Source organism: Thamnophis elegans, chromosome 7 (assembly GCF_009769535.1).
Source record: "Thamnophis elegans isolate rThaEle1 chromosome 7, rThaEle1.pri, whole genome shotgun sequence".
Lineage (NCBI taxonomy): Eukaryota > Metazoa > Chordata > Lepidosauria > Squamata > Colubridae > Thamnophis > Thamnophis elegans.
In genome coordinates, this window is record NC_045547.1 from 22,401,292 (window position 1) to 22,418,440 (window position 17,149).

Genomic DNA, 17,149 nt, shown 5'->3' on the forward strand with positions numbered 1-17,149 from the left:
CTATCTTCAAAAAAGGAGACCCCAGCCTTGTTGAGAATTACAGAACAATCTTCCTTTACTGCGTCACCTGTAAAGCCATGGAATCCATCATAAATCAATCCATCACCCTCCACTTAGAGACAAACAACCTACTTTCTAATAAGCAATTTGGTTTCAGGAAAAAATTGTCCTGTAATCTGCAACTCATACACTGCAAAAACATTTGGACCGCTCAACTCAACCAGGGTAAAGCAATAGACTTCTGCAAAACTTTTGATTCAATGACAAACTTCTGTTAAAACTAAGTTCTTATGGGATTTCTGGATCTTTGCACAAGTGGATAGCTGCATTCCTATCAAACAGGCAACAAGTAGTCAGAATTGGAAACACGATATCTAACCCTGTCCTGTAATCTGCAACTCATACATTGTTAACAGTGGTGTTCCCCAAAGCAGCGTTCTAGAACCAACGTTCTTTCCACTTTACATGAATGACTTTTGTGATCATATTATAAGCAGCTGCATCCTCTTTGCTGATGATGTAAAACTATTTAACACCACAGGCAATTCTACTACTCTACAAAATGCCCTAGATTATGTATCTGAATGGTCAAACAATTGGCAACTCCAAATCTTTGCTAACAAACGCTCAGTCCTACCCATTGGCAAAAAAATCAGAACATCAAATACAAGCTGGGCAGAAATGATCAAAAAGATGAGCCATACTATGTCCAAGATCTAGGAGTACTCATTTCAAAAGACCTAAGCTCCAGCGGTCATTGTAACAACATTGCCAAAAAGGCATTCGAGGTTCGAGGTTCATTTTATTTATATGCCGCCCTATTCCCAGCGGGACTCAGGGCAGCGCACAAACTCAAGGAGGGGAAGGGAAACACAAAAACTACAACAAAAAATACAGGGCATTTAAAAACAACCAACAGCCACATGATTTGAGAGGGGAAGGGAACTCATCGACCCCAGGCCTGCCGACATAGCCAGGTTTTAACGGCTTTTCGGAAGGCCTGGAGAGAGGTGAGGGTCCGAATCTCTGCGGGGAGCTCGTTCCAAAGGGCCGGAGCCGCCACAGAGAAGGTCCTCCCCTGGGTAGTGGCCAGATGACATTGGCTAGTAGACGGAACCCGGAGGAGGCCTAATCTGTGTGATCTAATGGGGCTTTGGGAGGTAATTGGCAGCAGGCGGTCTCTCAAGTACCCAGGTCCAATACCGTGAAGGGCTTTATAAGTGACGACTAGCACCTTGAAGCGTATCCGGAGACCAATCGGTAACCAGTGCAGCTCACGGAGGATAGGTGTAACGTGGGTGTACCGAGGTGCACCCACAATCGCTTGCGCGGCATTCAGAGTTGTCAACCTTATTTTACATAGTTTTGTCTCTGGTAACACTATGCAGCTAACTAGGGCATACAAAACCTTTGTCAGACCTATCCTTGAATACTGCTCATCTGCCTGGAACCCACATTGCATTTCGGACATTAATACATTGTAGAAGGTCCAGAGGTATTTTACAAGAACAGTACTAAACTCCTCTGCTCGTAATAAAATTCCGTATACCACCAGGCTTGAAATTTTAGGCCTGGATAATCTTGAACTACGCCATCTACATTCCAACCTGAGCTTAGTGCACAAGATTATCTGCCATAACTTCCTACCAGTTAATGACTACTTTTACTTTAACCGCAATAACACAAGGGCTACCAATAGATACAAACTAAATGTAATCTGTTCTAATCTTGATTGCAGGAAAAACAATTTCAGCAATAGAGTAGCAAATGTGTGGAACACCCTACTTGATCTTGTTGCTAGTTCCTCTAACTCCCATACCTTTGACCTTAAGCCAGTGGTAGTCAACCTGATCCCTACTGCCCACTAGTGGGTGTTCCAGCTTTCCTGGTGGGCGGTAGGGGTTTTGTCCGATACTAAAGCACTTTCTTTTTTTTAATTTAATTGACTTTTAAAAATAAACTTCATAGTAATTATTTAAAAATTTTCATTAGGTTTTCATAAAATCACCATTACTGTGGAACCGGTGGGCGGTCAGAAAATTTTACTACTAACAGAGATATAAAAGTGGGTGGTAGGTATAAAAAGGTTGACTACCCCTGCCTTAAGCTGTCTACCGTGGACCTTACATATTTCTTAAGAGGTCCCTAAGGGGGCGTGCATAAGCGCACCAGTGTGTGCCTACCATCCCTGTCCTACTGTCCCCATTTATATGTACTCTTTTTATGTGTTTATGGCTATTTTTTCCATTTATTTGTGCCATTTTTTTTCATGTGTTTTTCCTACTTGTTTCCTTGTACTTGTTGAGAAATAAATAAAATAATCAATAAAATGAATAAAATGAATAAAATGAATAAAATGAATAAAATGAATAAAATGAATAAAATGAATAAAATGAATAAAATCAATCTTATTTATAACGTGGTGACCAAAACTGGATGCAATATTCCAAGGCATTATAAAATGGTATTAACGTGTGATCTTCATTGTATTCCTTTGTTAATGCCACTTGCTTTGGCTTTTTTTGGCAGTTGCAGCACACTCTCCACTAGGACTCCAAAATTACTCTTGCAGTTACTGAAGAAATTTAGAGTATTGTAGGGAGTAATTTTTCTCTAGCCCATCAGCAGCAGGAAGCAGTCTCACAGGGTGATCTTGCAAGCAGAACTTTTTAACTAGGGATGGAGCTATTTCATTGATGAAACCCATCTGACTCCTTTACCAGAATTTCAACGAAAAGAATTTCAATAAATCTAAGATAATAACTCCAATTTTGAAAGCAAATTATCCAAAAAGTTTTTGTTTCTTCAGGAAAACAAACATAGTGTTCCACCAGAACTAAAAACAAAGATTAAAATAAGGATGGTGATCCTGATGATGGCCAGGATCCAAACAGTAAATCAGGTTTCTAAAAACTATAGATGCCTGTTCCAGAAAACAAATGCAAGTTATTTGTCAGTGATATGATTTAGTTCTTTTGTAAGGCATGATCAAGCTATGAATTAAAATGCCAGAGGAAGACTAACATGGAAGCTGTCCATCTGTTCAGAGGCCTCATGTCTCCTGATGCAGAGCAACTGTGGTCAAGAGAAAGAGTTTTGTAATTCCTAGTTAGAATGGAAAGGACACAAGCGTCTTCTTCATTGGCTGGCAGAACGCTGCTTCACCTGCTGAATGAAGCAATGGTCCCCATGAAGGAAGCTTAAGGAATTCACAGCTCCTGGTTGGAAGCTGTTGAAACTAATGCAGAGAGGATGTAGAGAGCTTCACTGATAAGGCATAGCAGGAAGACCTGGTAATTTTTGTAGGGCACAAATAGGCAACATTTTAATGCTTGGGACAAACACAACCCTGAGACAGCCCCCAATGAAATTGAGTTTGACACCCCTGATGCATATAAACAAAGCTAGGATTTTCCACCAGGCATATATACTTTATTATTATTTTTTAATGATATATTTCGGTTACAGAACTTACAGTTTTTGTATTTTCCCTGCTCCAACATGGCTATCTATTTAGGTTTGGGGGAGCTGCAAAAAAGAGGGATGGGAGCCAAGGTGGCGCAGTGGTTAGAGTGGAGTAGTGCAGGCTATTTCAACTGACTGCTAGCTGCAGTTCAGCAATTGAAATCTCACTGGCACAAGGTTGACTCAGCCTTCCATCCTTCCGAGGTGGGTAAAATGAGGACCCAGATTGTTGGGGGCAATACGCTGACTCAGTAAATGGCTTAGAGAGGGCTGTAAAAGCACTGTGAAGTGGTATATAAGTCTAAGTGTTACTGCTACTGCTAAGGGAATTGTAATTGCAGCTCATTTCATGTTGCATTCAGTGTCTTCAGTAACATAATTGTACATTATCAGAAATCAGCTCTATTTTTTTTATATCAGTAACTTGAACATTGCCTGGAAATGGCAACCTAATGAGCAGTCTTTTAACTGAGGGTTTAAAACTGAATTCTTCTTATTTCCAAAACTTTGCTTGATTGGAATTTAAAGATTTCTTCAGAGATTCTAGTGGCCTCTTCTTCCTCTTCAAGAAAATCAAGCTTCAGACACAAGAAATTAGCCATTTCCTGCAGCTCACAACAGCTTTTTCCAGCGTAGATCAATGAACTGCTTCAGAGACTGATCTCTTAACAGAATCTGACTTTTATTTGCACGGATTCCCCCCCCCCCCTTGCCTGAAAGCCCATTGTTTAAAGTGGCAGGGTCAAGGTTAATTAAAACCACATTCATATTTTCTATTCTGCTATCAAAAGCCTTTGTAATTTTAAGGAGGCTTCGCCCCAACATTTTTGGAGTTCCTGTTCCCCTTCAAACATTGGCGTTTCTGAGTTTAATTTTTAAAGAACTGCCAAAAAAATCCTGCAAATGTAAAACTGCCACTAGGGGATTTGGAGCAGCAAAATGGAGAGCTTAAATTTCTGCAAGACTTAGGGCACTCAATTAGCTTTTTCAAAACTGCCCACCCCCCCCCCCCCAAAATAGGCCCCAGGTTTTTTTTCTTCAAGTCACTCAGATGCTATCACAGCTCTGCCACAGCTTTCTCAGCGCCTTAGAGATGAAAGCCACTTTTTTTAAAAAAGAGAAGGTTCCCAGCCCCAAGAAAACTCATTCATGTTCTACTTAAAACATTTTGTTGATTCCATTATGTCTTAGATTGTAATGACTTATTTTTTCCCCCTCCAGTCTGTTCTGAAGTTGTGTTTTTTATCAGACTGCAATAGCTTCATGGTTTTTTTTTTAAATGTATAGCGGGTCAGGATGTTTCTTTTATTATCAGTATTGCCATATTTTCTTGGGAAAAAATAAAGAACAAACTTAAAAAGGGGGCAAATGTAAAACAGGTTCATGAGCATTTGGGGTGGTTTTTTTTCCCTGTTTATAACTTTGCTTTACCAAAGAAAATTCAAGAGGAAAACCAAGAAAATAATGAAATAAATGTAAAGGACTGCTTTCTGAAATAAAAGACAGTCCTTTATAATAGAGGACATATGGTTAGACCAGGGGTAGTCAACCTTTTTATACCTACCACCCACTTTAGTATCTCTGTTAGTAGTAACATTTTCTAACCACCCACCAGTTCCACAGTAATGGTTACTTATAAAATAGGGAAGTAACTTTACATTATAAAATTTATAAAGCAGAGTTACAGCAAACCCGTACCGCCCACCATGAAAGCTGGAATGCCCACTAGTGGGCGGTAAGGACCAGGTTGACTACCACTGGGTTAGACTAATTATCAGTTACTTTCAGGGGTGGATTGCTGCACCTTTGCACGGGTTTGGGAGAATCTCTAGCTAAGAATCTGCCCAGGAGAACACACAAATCCCACCCCTGGCTGGCCATACCCATCCTTCCCTCCCTTCCCACCCCTCCCCTCCAAGGAGTCCCTACATGGCCCGTTTGGGATGCCAGGTAAGTACAGGGCGAAAGCTCAAGGAGGGGGAAAATGGGCCTCCTGGGGGCCTCGAAACCTGGGAGAGACTGTTTTCACCCTTCCGGAGGCTCCCCAGGGAGGCCGACCCGCCCTGTGGTGCAGGAGGCCCACTCAGCAACGAGGCAGAGAACCCATTGCTAAAGTTTTTGAAGCCCACCCCGGGTTACTTTTATTATTACTTGTATTGAAAATCTCACTGAGAGGGTTCCTGCCATGAAAGGACAGCCTAAAGATTCCTCTAAAATCATCATCAACATAATAGCAGCAGCAGATATAACAGAAAGGAGCAAGAATTGCAGGATATTTGCAATGAAAAATGGTAAATCTAGGTTCTAGCTCAGAGGTGGCCCCTTTATGACTTGTAGACTTCAACTCCCAGAATTCCTGAGGTAGCCTCTGCTGCCCGAGCTTCCTGTCTGATCTGAGAAGGAGAAAAAGGAGGCAAAACACCAGTTTAAGCAACAATGTGCTTCATCCTTATTCCGAGGAAAGGAATGGACTCAGATGTCTTACTTTGCCACAATAAAATATGTCTTCGCGGTTGATCTTCCCCTCCGCAATTTTCTCCCGTATGGCCTGTCCAACTTCATGTTCATTGTGATACACAAAAGCTCCATCAATATGACGATAACCAGCATCAATGGCAATTTTCACTGATTCAGCACACGTCCCTTTGGGGGTCTGTAGATTAAGAGAAATCTGCAAGTTAGAGAAAATTAGAGCAAATTTTTCACAGAGAGTCACCCTTTTATTTAGAATAGAGCTGGAAGGGACCTTTGAGGTCTTCTAGGCCAGTCCCCTGCTCAAGCACTGTTTCAAATGTGACTATCTAGTCCAGTGGTAGTCAACCTTTTTCTACCTACCACCCACTAATGGATCTTTCTTGATGGAAAAATTCCTCACCGCCCACCAGTTTTTGCGCAAGTGCGGAACATGAGCATATTTCTTTTTTCAGACATGGCTTCTAAATTTGTTTCACAATTTAACAACTACTTTTACTCTTACATTTTGATCTGCACTCCACACAGTGCTTTTTTCCCTCCTCTTTTCCCTTTTATTACAAAAACCAAAAACAATCCTGTATTAGGTGCCAATTTTTATTAAGTGTCACCATCAAAACAAAATTCCTTTTCCTGTCTTCTTCTTCTTTACCTTTCTTATAGTATTTCACTATATCAAGGATCTCTTTTTCCCTTTTTTATTTTCTCCTTCTTCCTTTACTTATTTCTTTCTTTTATTTTATAAGATAACAAAACTTAATTTATGAGCCAGACTAAACACTGCTTACTCTCCTCCTTTATTTTATCCCCTTTTCTCCATTTTTCTTCCCTTTTTTATCTTTTCCTTTTTATCTCCTTTTTTTACCTTCCTTAGGGCAATGTACAAAAGTAAGGCTAAGCTAGTTAGCCCACTTATTATTATTAGCCAACAATTCTCTCCTACCTATTACTTTTCTTTCTCCTATTTTGCAACTACTCTGTTCGGCTTCTGCCTGTCTCTGCTATCCACTCCTCCCTTTCCCCTTCCCACGTTTGCTTCTCCTATTTTGCAACTGCTCCTTTTGGCTTCTGGCTGTCCCCTCCCCTCTTTCCTCTTCCCACATGTTTGCTTCTCCTATTTTGCAACTGCACTTGCTCAAAAGGAGGTTTAACCTCCGAAGTCCCTACCGCCCACCTGGAATCCTGAAACACCCACTAGTGGGCGGTAGGGATCAGGTTGACGACCCATGATCTAGTCTCTTCTTAAAAACCTCCAGTGATGGAGTGTCCACGATTTCTGGATGGAAGCTGTTCCACTGGTTAATTGTCCTCACTGTTAGGAAGTTTCTCTGCCAGAGAACTGAGAGCAAAGAAATGTAGATAAACACATCATGCAAATACACCTACGGTATATTCTCAGTCTACTATATTGTTTAATTTCCAAATCAACTTGGGTTGCTCCTTTAATTGTTATTTAAAAAAAAATGATTCAAGCTGCTTCCCATCAGCTTAGCCCTAATTCTGACATGCCTCTGATAGCTTAATGTTAAAGCTGTTAAAACTTTACAATGGTTTCTTTCAGAAGCACAAAGACAAATGTAGAAAAGTCCATTTACAATGCAATTCTATACAGTATCTACCCGTCAATGGCTTCCACAAGGGGCGAAGAGGTCAGATTGATGAAAGCAGTTGTGTAACATAATCCTCACCACTTTTCTTTGTGTGTCATGATGTCATGCCCATGCCCCAGAGCTCAGCTTGTAGCACAATGGGAGAAAAGCAGTAAAATCCTGCAGAGGATGCTAATACCCATTCAAAGTTAAATCCAACTGTTCACAGTGCTGACAATATCCCAGTGTCCCACGTTTATAACCCAAATGCATAATATATACGTTAATTATTGGTAAATTGCAAATATTTTTTTAAAAATTATCCCTTTAGTTTTCTCCATAACTGAGTGAGCTGGTAAAAGACAGTGATATAAATGGAAGCTTCAATAACTTTGAATAATTGTATAGTTGCAATAGAGATTCCCTGTCATGTGTACCTTTATTTCTGACAAGATCTTTTAAAACCTGCTTAATCTGGAGTAATTTGGCATGTGAAATTATACTTCATTTCAGTGACTGAAGTAAAATTTCATTTGCTAATAATGCTTTCCAATGCTTTGTCAAGATAGGATGCTGCCAATTTTTCTTTTTAAAAAAGCATTCTGTTCCTGGATGGTTGTGTGTTCACACAAAGCACTGGCCTGGCAATTGCAAGAGAACATCTGGTGACACAGTGACATTATCAGAACAGCCCCCCCTTTTTTTGGATGGTGGGTGGTGGGGTGGGGGAAGAGCTTTAAGAATTGAAGCAAGAGTAAAACCACACCAGTTCCATTCATTAAAATTATCCTAGTGGGTTGTGGTTGAAAGTATGTTATTGAAATCTAGTCATTTGTTGTTGTTTTTTTCATTTGGCAAATTAAGTGGGAAGCCATAAGTAATGGAAGGACCCTTTGATTCCTACCATGGATGAATGGTTGCAGAAGTTGATGGAGTTGGCTAAAATGGCAAAACAGACCACTTTGATTAAAGAAAAGAACATAAGTACTTTTGTTTCCATATGGAGACAGCTAGGGCTGGGCTTCAAAAATTTTAGCAAGAGGTTCTCTGTCCAGTTACTGAGTGGGTGTGGCCATGGTGGGTGTGGCCTAGTTGACCTCCTGCACCATGGGGAGGGGCATTTTTGTCCTCCGCAGGCTCAGGAGGCTTTCCTCGAAACCCTAGGAGGGCAAAAACGGCCTTCCCAGGCTCAGGACGCCCTCTAGAGGCGGAAATGGACCCGTTTTTGGCCTTCCTGAATTTCCAGTAGGCCCGTTTTTCACCCTCCCTGAGCCTCTGCACACGCCCTGCACTTACATGCATCAAAAACGGGGTGTGTGGGGACTCCTGGGGGGGCAGAGGGGGGGCAACCAAGAGTGGGATTTGGGGGTTCTCCAAACTGCACAGAATCTTACCTAGAGGTTCATATAATATATCTAGCGTCTGAAGTAATGAGGAGGCCTGTGTTGATGCAACAGGTTTATTCAGAACGTTAACCATAACAAGAACGACAATTTGCGCTCTGACAGCTCTTTTATACTCCCAGCTGTCAGAGCGCTAACCAATAGGAACGCACCAATTCTCCCGCCTGAATGTAGCCATAAAATACTCCAATCAACTAACACCATGCCTGATTGACGGAAAGGGGGCGGGACGCGTCAGGACGTAACAGTTCACCCCACCCCTGGAGGCAGCTTCTGAACTTCGTGCTTGATGTGGAGAAGAATGAAACTCTGACTTTGGGATTTACTGATAGAAATGACTTGTTCGTATTATTATGAAAAAGCAAAAAGCTGTGATTTGATGTCATTGCCTTATTTTACTGTAACAGAGAGAGTCGAAGTCAATGCTTCTTTTTCTTCCTTATCTTTCTTCACTTCTCTTTCCCCGTTCCCCTCCCCATTACTGCTTTTCTATTTATTTTGAATGTTGCATTTTATAATACTTTATAACTCAATAAAAATGTTAACGGAGGAAAAAAGTGGGGAGCCCTTAGCTTGGACCATCAACCTTTTACCAAGTAATCACGCCGAGTGCACTGCATCATTTTGGGTGTTTTTTTTCTTCTTTGAAAGCATATTGTATCACCTGATTGGGATGGATGGAATTTAGACCATTCGATAAGGTAGGGAATGTATGAGATCTAAAATCAGTTTTTATTAAAGAAATATACTCTGTTTTTTCAAGGAAGCCATGGTAGGATGCCTCATTCTCTTCACCTCCTCTAAGAGCATGCAAAAGGGGTCAACTAAATACAATCTACTAGAGCATTTAGTGGTAGAGTGGGGGGGGGGTTGAATTTGCACTTTCCTAGCTCTTTTGTGACCTTTTTCCCCACAATGCTTACGGAAAGCATTTTGGGTTGGACATTTAGTCATTTAGCTAATCTGCACCCTTTCAAGATAAAACTATCATTCTTCAAAGTCTGAGAGGGAACTGAGTGCATGCTCACCCAACTGAATGCCCTCCGGGCCTGTCTGGAATGTAACTCCTAGTAATTCTCCAGAAAGAGACTCTATAAAAGCAACAAAGATGATTAGGCGACTGGAGGTTAAAACATAAAGGTTGCTGGAATTGGGTATGTCTAGTTTAGTGAAAAGAAGGACTAGGGGTGACATGATAGCAGTGTCCCAATATCTCAGGGGTTGCCACATAGAAGAGGGGAGCAAATTATTCTCCAAAGCACCTGAGGGCAGGACAAAAAGCAATGGGTGGAAACTAATCAAGGAGAGAAGCAACTTAGAACTAAGGAGAAATTTTCTGACAGTGAGAATAATTAACCAGTGCAACAACTTGCCTCCAGAAGTTGTAAATGCTCCAACATTGGAAATTTTAAAGAAGATGTTGGATAACCATTTGTCTGAATCTATAGGGTTTCCTGCTTAAACAGGCGGTTGGACTAGAAGGCCTCCAAGGTCCCTTCCAACTTTGATATTCTGTTCTGTTCTGTTCTATTCTATTCTATTTCCCCAACACTTTAGGAATGAACTGGATTGAATAGGATTTTGGCCATGTTGGCTGGCAAATTCTGCAGATGATATTCCCAGCTGCAACATTGGACATTATAGTGGAAGAAGATGTTGTCCCAATGGCTAAAGGCAACTTGCAAGAGCAGAACAGCAATGCCACTTCAGGCTCTTTCTTATCATTGTTGAAATAGACCTATTTCTATTCTATTTCTATTTCTATTTATTAAATTTATAGGCCGCCCAATCCCGGAGGACTCCGGGCGGTTTACAGACCTACAGAGCAACCTGCTACTTCAGGAAAGTGTTGGATTACATCTGTCTTCACCTTTCAAGCAGCCTGCCCAGGTTGTGGAACAGGCCAGTTTATGGCTTTAAACAAAGGAGGAGAAAAGTAAATGAACATTCTTAATCTTTAGTGTTCTTCCCCAAAATGGTTTGATTGTAAACAACAACCCAATATCACTGTGGATATCTACTGTGTATGTCGTTTACGGTTAAAACAGTAAAGGTTCCCCTTGCACAGATGTGCTAGTCGTTCCAGACTCTAGGGGGTGGTGCTCATCTCCGTTTCAAAGCCAAAGAGCCCACGCTGTCCAAAGACATCTCCATGGTCATGTGGCCAACATGACTAAATGCTGAAGGCAAATGGAACACTGTTACCTTCCCACCAAAGGTGATTCCTATTTTTCTAATTGCATTTTTACATGCTTTCGAACTGCTAGATTGGCAGAAGCTGGGACAAGTAGCTCACTTCATTACGCGGCGATAGGTGTTCAAACCGCCAAACTGCTGACCTTTCTGATTGACAAGCTTAGTATCTTAGCCATTTAGCCACCACCTCCCTTATTCAGAATAAGAATGTCCAATTAAAGGAAATCACACTGCAGTCTTGTATGGATTTACCCAAAACTGATCCTTGATAAAGTAGGGCTTACTTTTCAGTAAATATGCATAGAATTACAATTCTATGTTTTTTTCCACTGGATCATCTGTTCCATTGAAAATTAAGTCGGGCTTACTTTAAAGCAAGCAAGCCTTCAATTCTGCTATTAATCCAATAGATTTAAATCTATTATCTGGTGATTAATTGAAAGAAGCATACATTACATCTGCATATGCTAAAACAACAATCTCCTCCCTCCCAAGCCAACAGCATAAAACTACTTTTAATTTTGCTGATTTGGGTTAGTCCTTATGCATGTATTTATTATCCTTATTGGTCCTTTTTTTCATATGAACCAACATAGCGACTTTAAAAAAAAATTCTAGGTGGCAGCTACTAAGACCTCCTTTGAAGGGGCATCCCTTGTTTATTTTTACAAAAAACAGAATACATCGTCACAGCTGGCCTGCCAGATTTGATAAGCTAACAACAAGTCAGGAAAGTATGCAGACACTTAGTTTCTGGAAGTCTTTCTAACTTTTAAATCCGGGTTCCCCAGCCAACTGAAACACTGAATTAGTCAATTATGAGGATTTCTGTCCATCCTCTTCCTATTATCAGACAGCTCTTTTTTATTCCAACTCAGAAAAAAAACGCCTCTTCAAAATGACAATTGTCAACTAGTTTAAGTCTATGTTAAAATATGTTAAAAGGTGATGACTGGGTCTTGGGGCAGAGATGGAAGGAGATAAGCAGGTGGGGTGTTCAAGAGAATTCTTAGATGACTGAGGCTCAGGGCTGGAAGGGACCAAGCCAAGGATGACTTGAATCAGTAATTAGAATAGAATAGAATAGAATAGAATAGAATGGAATGGAATGGAATGAAATAGAATAGAGCAGAGCAGAGCAGAGCAGGGCAGAATAGAATAGAATTCTTTATTGGCCAAGTGTGATTGTACACACAAGGAATTTGTCTTTGGTGCATATGATCTCAGTGTACATATGGAGAATAAAGTACATTCATAAAGAATAAGAAGATAACAGTGAGAGGCAAGGTTACTAATAAGTGATCAAATATAAATTGAAAGATACAAACAACATGGTTATAGTCATAAGTGTGGAGATATAGATACTAGAAAGGAAGAGAATAATAATAATAATAATAATAATAATAATAATAATAATAATATAATAATAATAATAATAATAATATAATAATAATAATAATAATAATAATAATAATAATAATAATAATAATAAAACGTTACGACGTCCTAGGCCCCTGGGTGGAGCCCGACTAGTAACCAATGCCAAATCCGGCGAAACAACTGGCCGCTGTGATACAATTGTACAACAACAATAATAATAATAATAATACCAGACATCACACTGGTTGAGAAAAATAAGGTCACAATCATAGATATCGCAATACCAGGTGATAGCAGGGTCGCCGAGAAGGAACTTGAAAAAATTGCAAGATACCAGGACTTAAAAATCGAAATTCAACGACTATGGCACAAACCAGCAGTGGTAATTCCAGTGGTAATTGACACACTGGGTGCTATTCCAAAAGCACTGGAATTACATTTAAAACAGTTAAAAATTGACAAAATCAACATCAGTCAAATGCAAAAAGCCGCACTGCTTGGATCTGCACGCATATTACGAAAATACGTTACGACGTCCTAGGCCCCTGGGTGGGGCCCGACTAGTAACCAATGCCAAATCCGGCGAAACAACTGGCCGCTGTGATACAATTGTATTATAATAATAATAATAATAATAATAATAATAATAATAATAATAATAATAAAAATAAAAAATTATTATTATTATATAAATAACTATTAAATATAATATAAATATTATATAAATATTTATAATAATAAATTATTGACAGTGTTGTGGGAATTAGGAATTAGGCATGGGGTCTCATTAATGACTGGTGAGATTCAATTAATAACATCAGTAGGGGCTGCTGGGATGTCCTTCTTTAAGTGATAAAGTAGTGTGATACTATTCTTTATCATGTTGCTTTGTAATGGAAATCCTGGGTCCAATTATTGTCATTAACCAAGGACAACCTACTGTATATGCATTTTATTATCCACAGCCTCTTTCATTTTAAAAATAAAGGTAAAGATTTCCCTGTTCGGTTAACTCCAGAGGGTGGTGCACATCTCTGTTTCCTAGCCAAGGGAGCCAGAGTTGTCTGAAAACATTTCTGTGATCATATGGCCAGCATGACTATATACTGAGGCATACCTTCCCACCGAAATGGTACCTATTTACCTATTCGCATTTGCCTGCTTTTGAATTGCTAAGTGGGCAGGAGTTGATGCAAGGACAGTAGCTCACCCCATCATGCAGTGCTCAGGTCTTGAACATGAGCTGTCAGCTTTTCAGCTGATTTCAGTGTTTTTAATTACTGAGCCATTACGCCCCTCTTTTGTTTTACCATTCCACAAAGGATCTTTTAATATAGTTTCCATTTGTATTTTCCTCAAAGGTGCTTTTTCAAGAGGCAACTGGACTTTCTGGTTTTTCTTTGAAGAGGTTTCACTTCTCATCCAAGAAGTTTCTTCAGCTGCAGTTTCTTCAGCTGGAGAAGCTTCTTGGATGAGAAGCGAAATGTCTTCAAAGAAAAAGAAAAAAAAGTCCAGTTGCCTCCTGAAAAAGCACCTTTGGGACAACCATGACCTGGATGACTGAGAATCTCCATAGAGATTAGTACTTTTCATTCTTTTTTAAAAAATTAATCTTTTTGTTTGTTTGTTTATTGGATTTATATGCCTCCCTTCTCCCAAAGGACTCAGGGTGGCGTACAACATTAAAAAAATCATATTACAAAAGTTAAAAAGGAAATTAGATAGAGTATTCAAAAACAAACCCAATTAATATTAACAATAACATTTTAAAAATTAGATTAAAATTAACAATTAAATCAATCATTTATTTTATTTTGTTCAGGCCAGGCCGGTTTGCTGGAAAAGCCAACTTTTTGGGGCGCGTCGGAAGAACCGGAGGTCGGGGATTATGCGAAGCTTTTGCACATTAGACCTGTCATTGTGCTTCTTACATTTATTTATACTTATACTTTTTCACTTAATTTTACAAACACAAGTTTTTCTTTCTGTTTCATTCACTAATTCACACTTTACCAGTAAAGGGGAATATTTGTACCTCAGGGTTGGAATGAGGGGTCCTTGGTGCTATCTGACTTTTGCAGACTTTTCATTAAATCAAACATGAGGTTGGGTAATGAAATATCTGGAAGAAAACAACCAAGCTCAGAGAGAGCACCAAGGACCTCTCCTTAATTCACATTCTTTACCATTTTCTTTGTTTGCATTCCAAGGGGTAATATAATATTTAATATGCTGTAACCATTACCATATGGACTCATAAGGTTTGATTTCTGCTGCTCATCATGGCTTCGGTCAATCAAGGCTTGTACAATAGAGAAGAAAAATGTTATATTAGCAGTCTTCGTTACTCATGTCACAGAAACATGTATTGCTGATGGCAAGGACAGTACTGGTGAGTTTGGGCACATTCTTGCTACTATGTCCCAAAACGTCATGCATATTAATATCATTCTATGCAAGATTAGAGACATACTTTATCGTTAAATCTGGATGTCGCCCACCTCACCAGAAGTAACTCTAGGTGGTTTATGGACATACAATTAAAATACACTGTAAAACATTAAAACTATAGAGAGTAATTTTACATTTAAAAAACTGACCCAGAGGAGGAGAGAGGGAGTAAAATGTTCACAGGGAAGAGGTGTTATCTATTCCATTAAGGTAAAGGTTCCCCTCGCACATTTGAACTAGTCGTTCCCAACTCTAGGGGGTGGTGTTCATCTCTGTTTCAAAGCCAAAGAGCCAGCACTGTCTAAATACGTCTCCATGGTCATGTGGCCAGCAAGACTGAACGCTAAAGGCGCATGGAGTGCTGTTACCTTCCCACCAAAGGTGGTCCCTATTTTTCTACTTGCATTTTTTACGTGCATTCGAACTGCTAGGTTGGCAGAAGCTGGGACAAGTAACGGCAGCTCACTCAGTTACATGGCACTAGGGATTCAAACTGCCAAACTACTGTCCTTTCTGATTGACAAGCTCAGTATCTTAGCCACCGAGCTACTGCATCCAATAGCCACCACTATTCCATTAGCCACCTCCAAAATGCCACACCTCCATTGGAGCTCCAGGCGATTTGGCACAGTCATGTCTTCAAGGACTTTCAGAAGGCCAAAATGTGTGTGTGATTCTCATCTCAGGGCCCATGATCTTTCAGAGGGTGGGAGCCAGGACAGAAAAGGCTCTTCCTTGGTCAACAGAGTCTGCAGCATGACACTTCTGCCAGCATAAGTGGGTAGGCCAATCTCATTGGTATGAGATGGCCCCCTCAGATAGCCTAGACCTTGGCTATGAAGGGCTTTAAAAGTTCTAACCAACATCTTGAGGGATCCGGTGGCTCAGTGGCTAAGACGCTGAGCTTGTCAATCAGAAAAATCGGCAGTTCGGTGGTTCGAATCCCCAGTGCCGCATAACGGAGTGAGCTCCAGTTACTTGTCCCAGCTTCTGCTAACCTAGCAATTTGAAAGCATGACATCTTGACAGAAATATTCAAGATTCAATACCAATCAATTAAGTCTTGGGGTAGTAAGAAACCAGGAAGAAGCAACTGAGGCAAAACTTCACAGATTCACTGGAATACAAGAATGAAGGAAAGAACAGCATAGTCAGACTTACAGGATTCCGTTATTATATCAATAAATATATATTATTCTGGTCTTCCTGTGGATTTGATTTCTGGTCTGATCTCCCTAATAGGTCTGTTTAATCAGTTTAACAAATAGCAATTAAAATTTAATAAGTAGCAATTAAAAATGAATTTCCAAAGGAAATGAATTATTGATCACAATTCTTGGGAGTTGTAAATTCTTTTATTTAGAATTTGTCTTCCATTCCCTTCATTTCAGTACTATTTCAATCTTGTATAAAACTGGAAAAAGTGAGCTAGAATTGGCTTTTAGTTAAGCCTAAATCTTGCTGCTAATAGCTTATAAAACATAGTTTATGTGTTAGTAAGATATTTGAATGCAACCATGAGCAAATCATGATTTAGTACAAAGTGTGGTCTCGCCCTTGGTTTTGAGATCATAGTGCAACAATATGGCTTCCTCAAGTTTAGTTTAGCATGGTGTAATTGCTGTATGAACCCCATACTTTATAAACCATGATTTATGATTTATCAGAAAGCTTAGTCAGTAAATCAGAATTAACCAAACCATGGCTTTGCATGATGTGTGACTGAGGCCACAGAGTGTAACCATCAAGAAAGTTTTCACCAACCTTTTGATGGCCCAAAGAAGAGGATAATGTCCAATATTTAGCACATGTTATCAAGAGACGTGATAACAGATTAACAGAGTTGGAAGGGATCTTATAGGTCATCTAGTCCAACCGTCCTGCCCGCTCAAGCAGGACACTCTACTCCATTTCTGACAAATGGCAGTCCAATCTCTTTGTGAAAGCATCAAGTGATGAGGCTCCCACAACTTCCAAAGGCGACTTCTGTTCCATTGGTTGATTGTTCTCGCTGTCAGTAAGTTCCTCCTTATTTCTAGGTTGAATCTCTCCTTGGTCAGTTTCCATCCATTATTTCTTGTCTGGCCTTTAGGTGATTTGGAAAATAGCTTGATCCACTCTCTCTATGGCAGCCCCTCAAACATTGTCATGCTGCTATCATATCTCTCATGGTCCTTCTCTTCACCAGACTAG

The 17,149-nt window shown here is 39.9% G+C and overlaps 1 protein-coding gene across 2 annotated transcripts in view; it reads right to left on the bottom strand.

Annotated features, from left to right (window-relative positions):
• AKR1D1 (aldo-keto reductase family 1 member D1) overlaps window positions 1-17,149 on the bottom strand; it is an 82,074-nt gene that overhangs the window by 33,266 nt on the left and 31,659 nt on the right. Inside the window, exon 2 of one of the 2 annotated variants that reach the window (XM_032220545.1) lies at window positions 5,951-6,118. The exons of the other annotated variant lie outside the window; for it this stretch is intronic. Within the exon in view, the coding sequence (XP_032076436.1) occupies window positions 5,951-6,118 (168 nt within the window). The remainder of the gene's footprint in view (window positions 1-5,950; window positions 6,119-17,149) is intronic. 2 annotated transcript variants of the gene reach the window in all.